Here is a 13,822-nt window from a genome sequence, read left to right on the forward strand (position 1 = left end):
ACCTTTCTGCCGGAGTGGTACCTATTTATCTACTTGCACTTTTTGGTGTGCTTTCGAACTGCTAAGTTGGCAGGAGCAGGGACCCAGCAACGGGAGCTCACCCTGTCGCGGGGATTCGAACTGCCGACCTTCTGATCAGCAAGCCCTAGGCTCTGTGGTTAATTGTAACCATAATTTGTTGCCTTTGGCCTGGTTAAAATCCTAAGCATACCACGGACCCATGATTATGTTTGTACACAGGTGAGACCTGCCTGGCAGCTTATTTTCTGACCATGATATTGATAGATTGCAATATTTGATAATTCACACTTTTAGTCTGATGTGTCTTCCAGTATCCAAGTAGAAAGATGCTTTAATTATGTTTTGCTTGGTACGGCTGTACAGTTTAGCCATCGTATTAAATCCTGTTTTGTGGCTGCTGACCAGTCATTGATTGTGCTTTAGGTATTCGGACACTATGCTTAATGTTGGTTTGGTAAGGAAAACAAGCTAAAGTTAGGCATCATGTTTGCTGAGGATCTGTATTCTGTAGTGTGGCTTCAGAAACACAGGCAGTAGAAAACAGGCTGCAGTATAAATAATTTGAAAGCCCCTTTGTATAGTATTCCCATTTAGCTTCAACATCATGCCATGCTTCGATGGAGCCACCACTGTTCATTGATCTAATTTTCATAACTTAAAATAGCCTGTACTAGATTCCAGTTTTTCTGCTCCCTTTAAATGCCCTTTAATGGAGAACACTTGCAAGTTTCTGGAGCCACGGTATTTATCCTCATTTGTAACCAGAAACGTGAATAAATAATAGATCATTCTCTCCTAAAATGGCTGACTTTTCATAATTTTGCTTTTTTTGGTTTTTGTTTAGAGCCTCTCTGACCTTGTACAAAAGCTTGAAATATTCATATGTGCTACGTTGGGGTGCTGGTGTGCAGCCTTTCAAAATGCTCAGCAACCCTGCGAGCCGTGGTCCACAATCTGGTCCAAAGACAAAATTCAGAGAACCTTTAAATTAATCAAAAGAGAGGGTGATTAACATTTTGCTGCTTTTTTAAAATCAATAGTCGGAGGTCTGCATATTTGTGGTGCTTGGCTGGTTGCCAAGTTGCTTTTGCTGCAAGGAGCAAGGGATCTTTAAGACTGTCTAAATTAGCTTCCATTTCTGAAGCTCCCTTCGTGAACATTTCAGAAGTTGATTCCGAAATCTAGCTTGCTAAATACACAGAGAAACATAGTTCCATATTCAGCTTCCATACGGGTGCATGTATGGAGCAGCTCCAAAAATAGGCAGGTGGGAATGGATCTCGCTGAACCATTCTTCCCCTCCTTGCTGCTGTTCATAATAATAATAATAATAATAATAATAATAATAATAATAATAATAATAATAATTTATTATTTATACCCTGCCCATCTGGCTGGGTTTCCCCAGCCACTCTGGGCAGCTTCCAAAAGAATATTAAAATACTGTGATACATCAAACATTAAAAGCTTCCCTAAACAGGGCTGCCTTCAGATGTCTTCTAAAAGTTTGGTAGTTGTTGTTCTCTTTGACATCTGGTGGGAGGGCGTTCCACAGGGAGGGCGCCACTACCGAGAAGGCCCTCTGCCTGGTTCCCTGTAACTTGGCTTCTCGCAGTGAGAGGACCGCCAGAAGGCCCTCGGTGCTGGACCTCAGTGTCCGGGCAGAACGATGGGGGTGGAGACGCTCCTTCAGGTATACTGGGCCAAGGCCGTTTAGGGCTTTAAAGGTCAGCACCAACACTTTGAATTGTGCTCGGAAACGTACTGGGAGACAATGTAGGTCTTTCAAGACCGGTGTTATATGTTCTCGGCGGCCGCTCCCAGTCACCAGTCTGGCTGCTGCATTCTGGATTAGTTGTAGTTTCCGGTCACCTTCAAAGGTAGCCCCACGTAGAGCGCATTGCAGTAGTCCAAGCGGGAGATAACCAGAGCATGCACCACTCTGGCGAGGCAGTCCGCAGGCAGGCAGATAGGGTCTCAGCCTGTTCATCCATACATTTGTCTGCATTGGGCCATGATTCCTTAGGCAAAGAGTTTCATTGCTGCTTTCTTATTTTAGAGATACGGTAGTGCATGTCTGTCGGCAGATGTTGCGTGGCAAGGTGCCAAACCACCACCACCCCACGAGGTTGAATAAGACACTTGACAACAGTATTTTAGTTTAATGGGCTAAAAAAAAGGCCACGACTTTATTGGTTACAGACTGTGAGCGGTATTGGCTTAGGCATTGGACCTAACTGACTATATCTGACTCCTGCCCATCTGCACGGAGTCCGGGAAGGGGTAACCACCAGTGGGAGCTCCCCCAAGGCCACCGATAGGGGTCGTGCCTTAGGCTCTAGCCTCCCCAGGCTTCGGACAGGGCCACGCCCCCTGAATCCTTTAACAGAATACCCTTCAATGTGTGGGGGAGGTGATGGTGCTACCTCCCCTCCTCTCTTGTCCAGCAATATTCCAATTCCTAACCGCCAAGCCAGAGCACCTGGAAGCATGAAAAGGGGTGAGATTCCTGCTGCGTCCTGCTTAAATCAAGCAGGCCACACCCCTAGAGCAATTGGCTTGGCCCTCCCCCAATCACGCAGGGCTGACCATACCCCCCAATCACGCAGGGCGCACGTGAAGGTATCTGAGCCATGCCACATGAATATTGAACACTATGAAGGATACAGAGGGAGGGACAGTGAAAAATTCTTTCTAAATAAGGCAGAAAATTTCACACATCCTGGAGAGAAATCTTTTTTCCAAGAGAGAGAGGTAATATGTGGGTGGTTTTGATCAAATAGTTTGGGCAATTTCAACATGGCTCCTTCTGAATTAAATAGTGGGGTGGAAAAGAATTTGCTGTTGTTCAATTCTTTGCCCACCCTCTAGCATGAGGTCCCGGAGGAGATTACAGCAGCTTAAAGGTATAAAAATAATTAAGTTTTACAACTGAAGATAGCTCAGGCTGCATCACGTGGAGACAATATAATTGTAGGGCTCATTCCTGCACAAGGAGATCGCTGATCAAGCCACAGCTACAAGCCTTTGCTTGTTAAATGAAATAACAGTTCTTACTACAGTGGTGTAGCGAAACCTGAAGCCATCAAAAAAAGGAACAAATAAGTTCTAGAAGTACTCCCATCTAAGAAACGAAATAGCACTATACATCAGGCAGGCTTAACATGATCAGTAAATCAGAGTAATGAGTTTGATCCAATGCCTATTAATATAAGTGGAAGAACTCCAGAGACTTGTGGGCCAAAACTGCAGTTGCAGCAGGCTTACATTTCCTCAGCCAGATCCCCAAGCACACAAACGGAATATTGGAACTGTGCTCCAATATGCATTTTGTAAAGTGACTAAGAGAACTAAATGGGATCATCTTCATATGATTCAGCTAATGCCAGGGGGTAACAAAACAAAAACAAACCCCCAATGAGCTCAGAGCAATGTACAATGGCCATTTCTCTCTCACACGATAGCCCTGTAAGGGAGCTTCAGCCGAGAGACTGGCCCAACGTCATGTAGACAGCTTCATGACCAAGTGGGATTCAAACCCACGTCTCCTCAGTCTTAGGCCACATTCACACCATACCTTTTAAGCACTGAGATACCACTTTGAACAAACATATACAGTGGTACCTCAGGTTACACACGCTTCAGGTTACAGACTATGCTAACCCAGAAGTAGTACCTCAGGTTACAAACTTTGCTTCAGGATGAGAACAGAAATCACGTGGTGGCAGCGGGAGGCCCCATTAGCTAAAGTGGTGCTTCAGGTTAAGAAGAGTTTCAGGTTAAGAACGGACCTCCAGAACGAATTAAGTTCTTAACCCGAGGTACCACTGTACACTCACCTATCCTAGTTGCAGCTTGCTGTTCCTTCCTCGTGTGGTTCTCACTTCCTGCCTGCAATGGTCCCTTATCTTAAGATGGCATACAGCCTTTCTAGATCTCTATATAGGACCCAGGCTCAACATCACAGCACAGTGAGGCGAATTTAGAGATCGCCTAGGCATCTGGGCCATGTCCCCAGTGCTGAAGTTATAAATTTCATGTGCATAACAAAGCTGTGTTTAAGTGTATTATAAGTGTTGATTTGTGTGTGTGTGTTTTGGGTATAGGGACAGAACTAGTAATTTTCCACTGGGTGTGGTAAGGTGACTTGTGACTAAATCTTGTGAATGCATCAAAAGTTTTAGGTCTGTCACTCAACAGGAGAACTAAGACCTGAGTACCTGCCTGTGTGTATATGTGTAAATGAGGATGCTTGCAACACAGAGACACAGCGGAAGGAGAGAGGTGCAGTTCGTGATTTTAGCAGAGAATCTACATTTTAGTAAAGATGTTTAAAATCTCACCCTGGGATCAGCGAGAGCAAAATTTGTAAGACTGAAGCCCATTGCTCATATGTAATGGGTTGTTTGCATGTTTGTTGTTTTGTAACAGTTTTGAAGCTATATTCTAGATTGCTAAAGGCACTTCCAAACTGTGGTTTATTGTGGACTTCGCATAGTTGATGTTTGTGAGATTTTTGCAGGAAACATGTGATATTGTGTTCTTCAAAATGTTATCCCATATTTCTCCTCCTGCCACCTCCCCCATTTCAATCTGCATTTACTGTTTCTGCACTTTTATTTACGTGCTGGGTTTTCTAGGGTAAATCCAGATTAAACCGGAAAAATAATATGAGAAGAGGTTTTGAAGACGATGATAGTGTGTGGATGCTGCACAAAACTTCCATGCCTGAGCAGCATCAATGAAAAACTCTGGTGTGGAAGCATCACTTTATGCATAGAGAGCAAACATTACTGAACTATTTATGAAATAGTACCATTGGAGAGTATGCCGTGCCCTCTTCAGTGGCTGCTGGATTTGTGCAATTCCAAGCCATCAGCACATTTTATGCATTCTACAGTCCAAGTAAATTATTGCTATTACAAGATGCATATTGATTGTGTTGCTCTTATCCATTTAATTAGCTGGTCTGTGAAAGAGGTTTTGGATACTTAAAGGAGAAGTAGGGGAGGGGGAGACTGAATATCCTGAACTGGAGCTTTGCTTATCACACTTTTGGGAATTACATCATAGGCTCATTACAAATCTGTTCTTGCTACTGCATATTCATCTCACTGTGGATTAACACGCTGCAAACATTTCCCATGTTAATAAGCTTTCTTATGTGATTTCCACACTGCAAATCCGTATACCTGTTTCTGGTGTTTTGAAAATGTAAAGGCCACAAGCACTGGGCAAAACACAATGTATGGGGTATGTCTTGCTTCTGTTTACTCACTGTGACTTGTAAAACCTTGTAGCCTAGGCTGCACCGCTTGATATTTGAAGCTTAGTGTGTGGCTGGTCTTGCACTCAAATGGGAGGTTACATTCGGTAGCCTTTTGATGCTTCCAAGCTGCATGATTCTAGTGATCAACATGTTATACAAAATGGCATAGGGATGGCAATCAGAAGGTCGGTGGTTGGAATACCCACGACAGGGTGAGCTCCTGTTGCTCTGTCCCAGCTCCTGCCAACCTAGCAGTTCGAAAGCATGAAGTACAAGTAGATAAATAGGTACCACTGTGGCAGGAAGGTAAATGGTGTTTCCATGCATTCTGGTTTCCATCACGGTATCCCGTTGCACCAGAAACTGTTTAGTCATGCTGGCCACATGTCCTGGAAAGCTGTTTGTGGACAAACGCTGGCTCCATCGGCTTGAAAGCGAGATGAGTGCCGCAACCCCATAGTCACCTTTGACTGGACTCAACCATCCAGGGATCCTTTACCTTTACCTTTTACAAAATGGCATATATATATAATGATGTTTGGTAGTCACTCACTTACATTGACCAAAATTATTTGGATACCTCCACACCATATAAAGTCTTGAATTTGGTGCACCCTAATTGTGTGCTTTTAAAAAAATAAATCTGAAAATAGGACATTTCTGCATCTCTCCCTCAAAATGAGAAATATGAAGAGTACCTCAAAATAGTTAAGCTAGATAGAAAAGTTGAATTTGATCGGCACGTAGCCTGTGAGACTTCCTGAAAAGCCAGGAAAGGCTGGACATGGAATGTTTTAATGAAGAGTCAAAACACGGGAAGATAGGTTTGCCTCATTTTGGAAGCTAGGACTCCAGAGCCAAGCAAGCATATGTAAGATGGGTTTTCATTCTGTGGGAGTTTTCTTAGGGGATGAGCTATTTCAAATAGCAGCCAGGAACAGGATACTTGATTGCAGATGTAAATTGAACATATGCTACAAGGTCAATAAAAATTGAAACACCAAGGTGAATTAGATACTTTTAAAGGATTCTGTGATTTATGGCTTTATTCAAGCAATAGAGTTTTGCATACATTTGCTTCCCACCCCACAAAAGATCCCCTTCCAAGTATAATATATTTGTGGTCAAGGCTTTCCCTAACCAATATTTTTCTTATTTTACAGAATCCCCTTCACCTGCAGCTGAGCTTAGAGCGCTCATTAAGTTTTGACGCTGATGTCACTTTCTCCATCTTGGCCTTGAACAACTGGTATAACTTTAGCTTGATGGTGTGCCAGGAAGAGTGGAACATCACAGATTTTCTCTTCCTCACACAGCAGAGCTCCAAGTTTCATTTGGGATCCATTATAAATATCACAGGGAACCTCACCTCAACCAGCAACCTCTTGACTTACTTGCAAGTTCATCTGGAGAACATTAAGGACACAACGTCAACGGTGGTGATGTTTGGCTGTGACATGGAAAGCACAAGGAGGATTTTTGAAATTACCACCCAATTTGGGGTGATGCCTCCTGATCTCCACTGGATTCTTGGAGATTCGCACAACGTGGAAGAGCTGAGGACAGAAGGCTTGCCGTTGGGTCTCATAGCTCATGGGAAAACAACACAGTCTTTTTTTGAAGACTACATACAGGATGCAATGGAGCTTGTAGCTAGAGCTGTTGCTTCCGCTACAATGATCCAACCAGAACTGGCGCTTATTCCAAGTACAACCAATTGCTTGAACACGGAGAGAAAAAATCTCACTTCGGGCCAGTATTTATCAAAGTAAGATTATCTCTCACTTAATTTCCTTGCAAGCACTGTGAATGTGTGATGCTGACACTCCATATTTAAGGGTTCAATCAGGACTTGCCTAAAGGTCCAGATGGTACTGAGTAGGGTGGGACTTAGAGAACAGAAGCAAGAGGGCAAGGATGAGGTGCTTAACCCTGACCCTGCCTCATGTTTTTCCCTGGAGCTCTACTTCTCCAGCTAGTTTTCTCTCAGCCTCAGGAAACTTGGGCCTGGGAACCTGAGCTGGGGTTTGAAGTGTAGGAGGAAAGTAATGGGGAGAGGGAGTTAAAGCACTGTTAACCCAACTGCAACTTCTCCACTATAACTTGCATCCTCACTCACTTTGCAGCTGTTCAGTGGAGTCCTGGGTTTTCTGCCAACCATTCAATCTAGCCCTTATTTCCAGTGAAACAGCTTCTTCTTTATTTCATGTGCTCTGTAGGCTATTATTTGTATGATTGACTGTATAATAATTTTACTTGGATTTTCATGTTGACCTCAGTGGAGTACTAGACAGAGCACACAATAATGACATCATGGAGAGTCTGGTGGAAATGACTATGGCCATCACATCATCACTTCCTTTCCAGAAATGCCAGTGCTGATGTGAGAACTCTCCTTACCAGGAGCAGAAATAATGTGACAGCTGGCATGACCCAACTATGATGGCGTCAAGGGAATGTCAACACATTATGGCCATTTCCAGTGATCACAGGACTCAGTGGCCATACAGAACCAAGAGCTAGCCTATTCTCACCTATTATAGAGAAGCTTTCCAAATGGTTATATAAAGTAACAAAACATCTCCTCTCTCACAAGTCTGGCTTTCTCAAATACAAGCGAGGCTTTTGGACCATGATGTTGCTGCGGCAATTAAGCCATTTGACTATGACACTATGATATCTAAGGATTTATCCAGATGATTTGCCCCACCTAAGTTGTTTTGTTTTTTTTTTAAGTTGACTTTTAAATTCTGTGATGTGACAGCTTCCATTTAAAGGTGTACAGCTTGCTTTTAGAATAGAACTTGTAATGGTTTGGGAAAAAAATATGGCGGCAGGTGATGACCCTCAAAATAGTAGTGTTTCAACCTGACCTCCCCTTTGACTCGGGGATATTTTGAAAAGCACAGTCACTTTTGTTGGGCTTATTAAGCCATCCTGGAAGAGTGGGGGGGGGGACTCCATTTACCTCCTATGATTAATCACCTTGGTATGTTCAGTCATAGGAGCTAAATTGAGTTGCTGGTTTTTTCAGGAAGACTGGAGAACAGTAATGATAGAGGATATGGGAAAAATTTAGGACAGCAGTAGGAAGCCTGTACCCTGCCCCCAGAAGTTATTGGACTTCAAGTCTCATCAGCCCTGGCTAACATGACCAATGGCCAGGGAAACAGGAAACTGGGTGGCCAAACCTGTGGAGGGCCAAGGATTCCCCATCCCTGACTGATGACAGTATTCCTATTCCTGTATTGGAGGGGGCTGGACTAGATAACCCTTGGGGTCCCTTCCAACTCTCCTATTTTATGATTGTATTATTCCTTATTTATGGAATTTATGGTCATTATAAGTTTCTAAAGGCTAATTATTTTTTAAAGCTATTGCATTGTACTTTGCAGATGAAACCCATACTCTTTGCTAGTACAGGAGAGCAATCTCTGTAGTTTAAAAACTGGGGTTTCTCAACAGTTCTCGTATAAGTTTGCGGCTGCGCTTTTGCAGTGGATCACATGCATTAGAGGCTTCGTGATGAGAGAATTTCTGCTGATCACCCTTGTAACAGGGTAAAAAGCATTAGGACTTGAAAGGCCCATCTCATCTGTAAATTATGGTGTTTTAACTATGCTATTTAGGTAATTAAAGCACTGTGTGATTTGACTTGCTGCCCATACTCATTTTCTCATTCTGTACTAAACTTTGCGAGATAAAGACAGAATGACCAAGTCATCAGACTAATGAATGCAGAATAATTGAATTAACCCATCAGCGAATGTTGACTACTGTGACTCTTTGGGAGAGAAGCACCAGTGTTTTGAAATCTTCATGAAAAGAACCAAAATGCAGTGCCTTTGTGTTTATGAGCTACTGGCTGCACACATTACATTTTAGGCACACAACTAAGCTTTTTTAAAAAAAATAAGTGTCCACCTAAAATGTAAAGTGTGAAGATGACAAGTACAGTCATACCTCGGGTTACAGACGCTTTAGGTTGCACATTTTGGGGCTGCGCACTGCGCTGAACCCAGAAGTACTGGAAAGGGTTACTTCCGGGTTTCGGTGCTCGCACATGCGCAGACGCACCAAATTGCACTTTGCACATGCGCAGAAGCACTGAATCACGACCCGTGTGTGCGCAGACACAGCACTGCAGGTTGCGAATGCTGCGGGTTGCAAACGTGCCTCCCACACAGATCACGTTTGCAACCCGAGCGTCCACTGTATGTAACATACTAGCACACTACTAGGTAGATGTAGTTGGCCAAAGCTGAAGTCCTTTGTTGCATTTATCATTCACTTTACCCCAGCAAGGCCTTAAGCATTGCCTTAGACCAGGCACGTCCAACAGGTAGATTGTGATCTACCGGTAGATCACTGGACGTCTGTGGTAGATCACTGGTTCCCCCCACAGAAGCTCAACAACTTTGGTTCACCTTAAAAAAGCTCAACATTTTGTCCCTGCACTGCAACTTTGTCCCTGCTCAACAACTTTGACCTGAACCCCCCAAAAAGGGGGTAGATCACTGCCAGTTTTTAACTCTGTGAGTAGATCACAGTCACTTGGGAGTTGGCCACCCCTGCCTTAGACAAATCTCATATATTTCTGCCCAGGCCAAAGATCTTTCTCCCATGGTAAAGGCAGTAGCAGAGAAAGGGGTCAGGGGGGCGGTCCGCCCTGGGTGTCATCCTGAGGGGGGTGACATTCAGCATCCCCCCTCCCCGTCTGCAACTCGCAAGCCTCCTGAGCTGGCAAAACAAAGGGGAAAGGCTACGGGCAAAGCAGCACAGCTCCCCCCCTCCCCCAACAGCTCAGGGTAGAGTCCTGAGCCTTCACCACTTTGCTGGTGCCCTCCCCCCTTCGTTTTGACAACCTGGGGGTCAGGGGAGAGTCACAGGTGGGTGGCGCACCGTTGCCCTGCACTCCCAGCTGGAGGAGGCAGGCAGGCAGGGGAGAGGATGGGAAGGAGGCAGGCAAGCAAACAAACCAGGGGACTGGAATGGGTGCCACGTGCCCCGTCCCCTCCCTCTCTATGAGCGGTTCGCCCCACCCCTGGACACACCGCCCCAGGTGCCAGAGAAGCTTCCTCCACCACTGGGTGTGCAGACATGCGCTCAATATTCTATCAGATCTATAATGTAATATATGATGCAGGTGTTCCACACAGATGCTCCCATGATTAAATAACCCTGACATCTCGCCTTCTTTTTTTGAGTCTGAAAACCACAAATACAGCATCCCCACTCTTCCATCATGGGGAAAGGATCATCCCAGAGAAAAATCTGAATTTGGCCTTAAACTTCAGTCCTAATCCCATTTACCACTGCATTCAGGGGGGCTTACTTCGGAGTAGATACCATTTGGATTATAATTTTAGGCTGTTTTGAAGAGAAAGCATAGGAAGGAGAGGGCAAAGCAAATTTCTGCTGTGGGAGATCTGTTGTCTTGATTGTGTCTTGCTAACATCTTGCATTTGTCCCATAGGTTTTTAGCCAATACCACTTTTCACGGGCTCAGTGGCCACATTAAAGTGAAAGGCTCCTCCATCATCAGTTCGGAAAACAACTTCTTCATTTGGAATCTGCAGCATGATCCGGTAGGGAACCCGATGTGGACTCGTTTGGGGAGCTGGCAAGAAGGAAAGATCATAATGGATTACGGGATCTGGCCAGAGCAGGCCCAGAGGCACAAGAATCACAACCAGCATCCCACCCGGCTGCACCTGAGGGTGGTGACCCTCATTGAGCATCCCTTCGTGTTCACAAGGGCTGTGGATGATGAAGGACTGTGTCCAGCGGGACAGCTCTGCTTGGACCCCTTGACCAATGATTCAGCGGTGCTGGATGCCCTCTTCGAAAGCCTCCAAGGGGGCAACGACACAGTGCCCACAGAGCTGAAGAAATGCTGCTATGGCTACACTATAGATTTGCTGGAAAAATTAGCAGAGGATATGAACTTCGATTTCGACCTGTACATTGTCGGCGATGGGAAATATGGGGCTCTGAAGAACGGTCAGTGGACAGGGCTTGTAGGCGACCTCTTGGCTGGGACCGCCCACATGGCTGTGACATCGTTCAGCATCAACACAGCCCGTAGCCAAGTGATCGATTTCACCAGCCCATTCTTTTCCACCAGCTTGGGCATTCTGGTGAGAACCAAAGACACCGCGGCTCCTATTGGAGCTTTTATGTGGCCGCTCCACTGGACCATGTGGTTGGGGATTTTTGTGGCGCTGCACATCACTGCAATCTTCCTCACCCTGTATGAATGGAAAAGCCCCTTTGGGATGACCCCCAAGGGAAGAAACAGGGATAAAGTTTTCTCCTTCTCCTCTGCCTTGAACGTCTGTTACGCCATCTTGTTTGGTAGAACAGCTGCCATCAAACCCCCCAAGTGCTGGACTGGAAGGTTTCTCATGAACCTCTGGGCCATTTTTTGTTTATTTTGTCTGTCTACGTACACAGCTAATCTGGCTGCTGTCATGGTGGGAGAGAAAATCTACGAAGAACTGTCTGGAATACATGATCCAAAAGTAAGGCCCAGCCGTTTATTTATATAGTCTGCTTTTGGTTCTTTCCATTGCTGTTTGTGCAAATTCTTTTGTTATGCCACAGTGTCAAATTTAGAACTGTATTTCATGTCTCCCCACTGTAAGGGCTTTGAGGGGGCTGGTTCAGACATACGTACTGTTCATCACTTGATGACTGCAGCAAGAAGCGGTAGAGCATGAGACTCTTAATCTCAGAGTTGTGGGTTCGAGCCCCAAGTTAGGCAAAAGTCTCCTGCATCGCTAGGGGTTGATGATCCTTGGGTTCCCTTCCAACTCTACAGGTCTGTGATTCTATGTATGAATGAGCCGGATCAATCATCACGGACAAGATTTTGTGCCACATGTCAACTCCAATGCCCTGCTTTCAAATTGAGTGCTCGTTGTACATTCAGCGGTGAGACTGCAATGCTTGAGTCATCAAGTGATGAAAAACTATGAATGCAATACATGCACTAGCAGCAGCCTTGACTGAATATAATCATGAGCCACAATTGACACAGGACCTGGACACCCTACACATTCCTATGTACCTTGCAGTACAAGTGGAAATGTGCATCCCCATTCATAACACATAACAGAGGAGTGGGAAAACTTCTGCTGGACTACAGCTCCCATCATCCTTGACCATTGGTCATGCTGGCTGCTGGGAACTGGAGTCCATCTATATAGGGAGGGTCATGGATTTCTCAGACCTGGGGTAGTGAGTATAGAGCCTAAGAGTCATTACCCATTCACCCCTTTACTTTGTTTAACATCTGGCCTGGTGATGAGTTCTGGAGAAACAGAAAGGATATTTTATGACATTTTGGATAGTCCTCACAAAGGTGGTGTGTGAACATGGTTTCATATGCTAGAGGGCAAAGATCTAGATTTCTTTTTTCTTCTTCACTTGCATTAGCAGCTTTTAAAATGAGAAGCAAGTTGGTTCCAGTTGGTTCCATCGGAGTGGATTGTACTAGCAAGTCTTAATTTAAGACAGTTTATGCCTCTGGCTACCAGTTGTTGGGAATCACAAGAGAGGCGAAAGGGCTGTTGCGCTTGGCTGTTGCATCTGATTGGCCACTGTGAGAACAGGCTGCTAGACTAGATGGGTCTCTGCTCTCTTACAACAAGCATCTTCTTGTGTGCAAAAAGAATATTAACGGGAAGATCTGAGGCTGTGTGGGATGGCGTTAAAGAAATAAATGCAGGATTGCTTTTGAAATTAAGTGACAGTGAAGGTTAGCACTCAAAATATTGGTGGAAAATGTTTCGACAAAATGGCTGGGTTTTGTTTCTAGAAGGAAGGTTTCAAATGAAATTTCTGTCTCCGTTCAGTGAAATTCTACATCCAGTGAACCGTCCTGAGACCTGCGGATATAGGGCAGTAGATAAATTCAATAAATAATTAATAATAATAATAATAATCACACTTACTTGCAAGTGTGTCTCACTATGTTCTTCTGGGCATGCATAGGACTCGGGTTTTCATGTAGGGTCCATTGTAATACTTGAATTCACGGATGCATTTCAAGCATCCTCTGGTTTTGAGATACTGCAGTTAACAAGAGTTGGCTCTGTCCTTTTCTCATCGGTTTGGAAATATGCAGACATTTACCTTTCTTTGGGAGAAAAGCCATCTCAGTTCTTAGATCACTTTGAAATTACTTCTGTGCATGTCATCCCATAATGCCTACTGCTCCTTTCTTCATTCCGTTTCTAGCCCAGACGAGAATCTAGAACAGGGTTTCTTTGTTCTAGCTGAAGAGAACAGCAGTGAGATGGCTTACGATATTAATATTGGTTCGAAGCTTGGCAAATGTAGTGATAAACAGCAGCTACTTTCAAGGGAAGTCCAGACCAGTTCCTATCAAATTAATTGGCTTTCTCTCCCTCCCCCCCCCCCCCCGAATTGTTTAATTAACTGGAAAGCCTCTGGGTGACTATTGCCCTCTCCTTGATTGGCTATGACAAATCCTTCCTCTCTCCTTTGTGCACAATTAGCTGCTGC

The 13,822-nt window shown here is 44.6% G+C and overlaps 1 protein-coding gene across 1 annotated transcript in view; it reads left to right on the forward strand.

Annotated features, from left to right (window-relative positions):
- GRIN3A (glutamate ionotropic receptor NMDA type subunit 3A) overlaps positions 1-13,822 on the forward strand; it is a 97,628-nt gene that overhangs the window by 41,124 nt on the left and 42,682 nt on the right. The window contains 2 exon segments of the mRNA XM_083419541.1: positions 6,454-7,058; positions 10,767-11,814. Coding sequence (XP_083275667.1) covers positions 6,454-7,058; positions 10,767-11,814 — 1,653 coding nt within the window.

Source organism: Podarcis tiliguerta (assembly GCF_965153285.1).
Source record: "Podarcis tiliguerta genome assembly, chromosome: 17".
Taxonomy (NCBI): domain Eukaryota; kingdom Metazoa; phylum Chordata; class Lepidosauria; order Squamata; family Lacertidae; genus Podarcis; species Podarcis tiliguerta.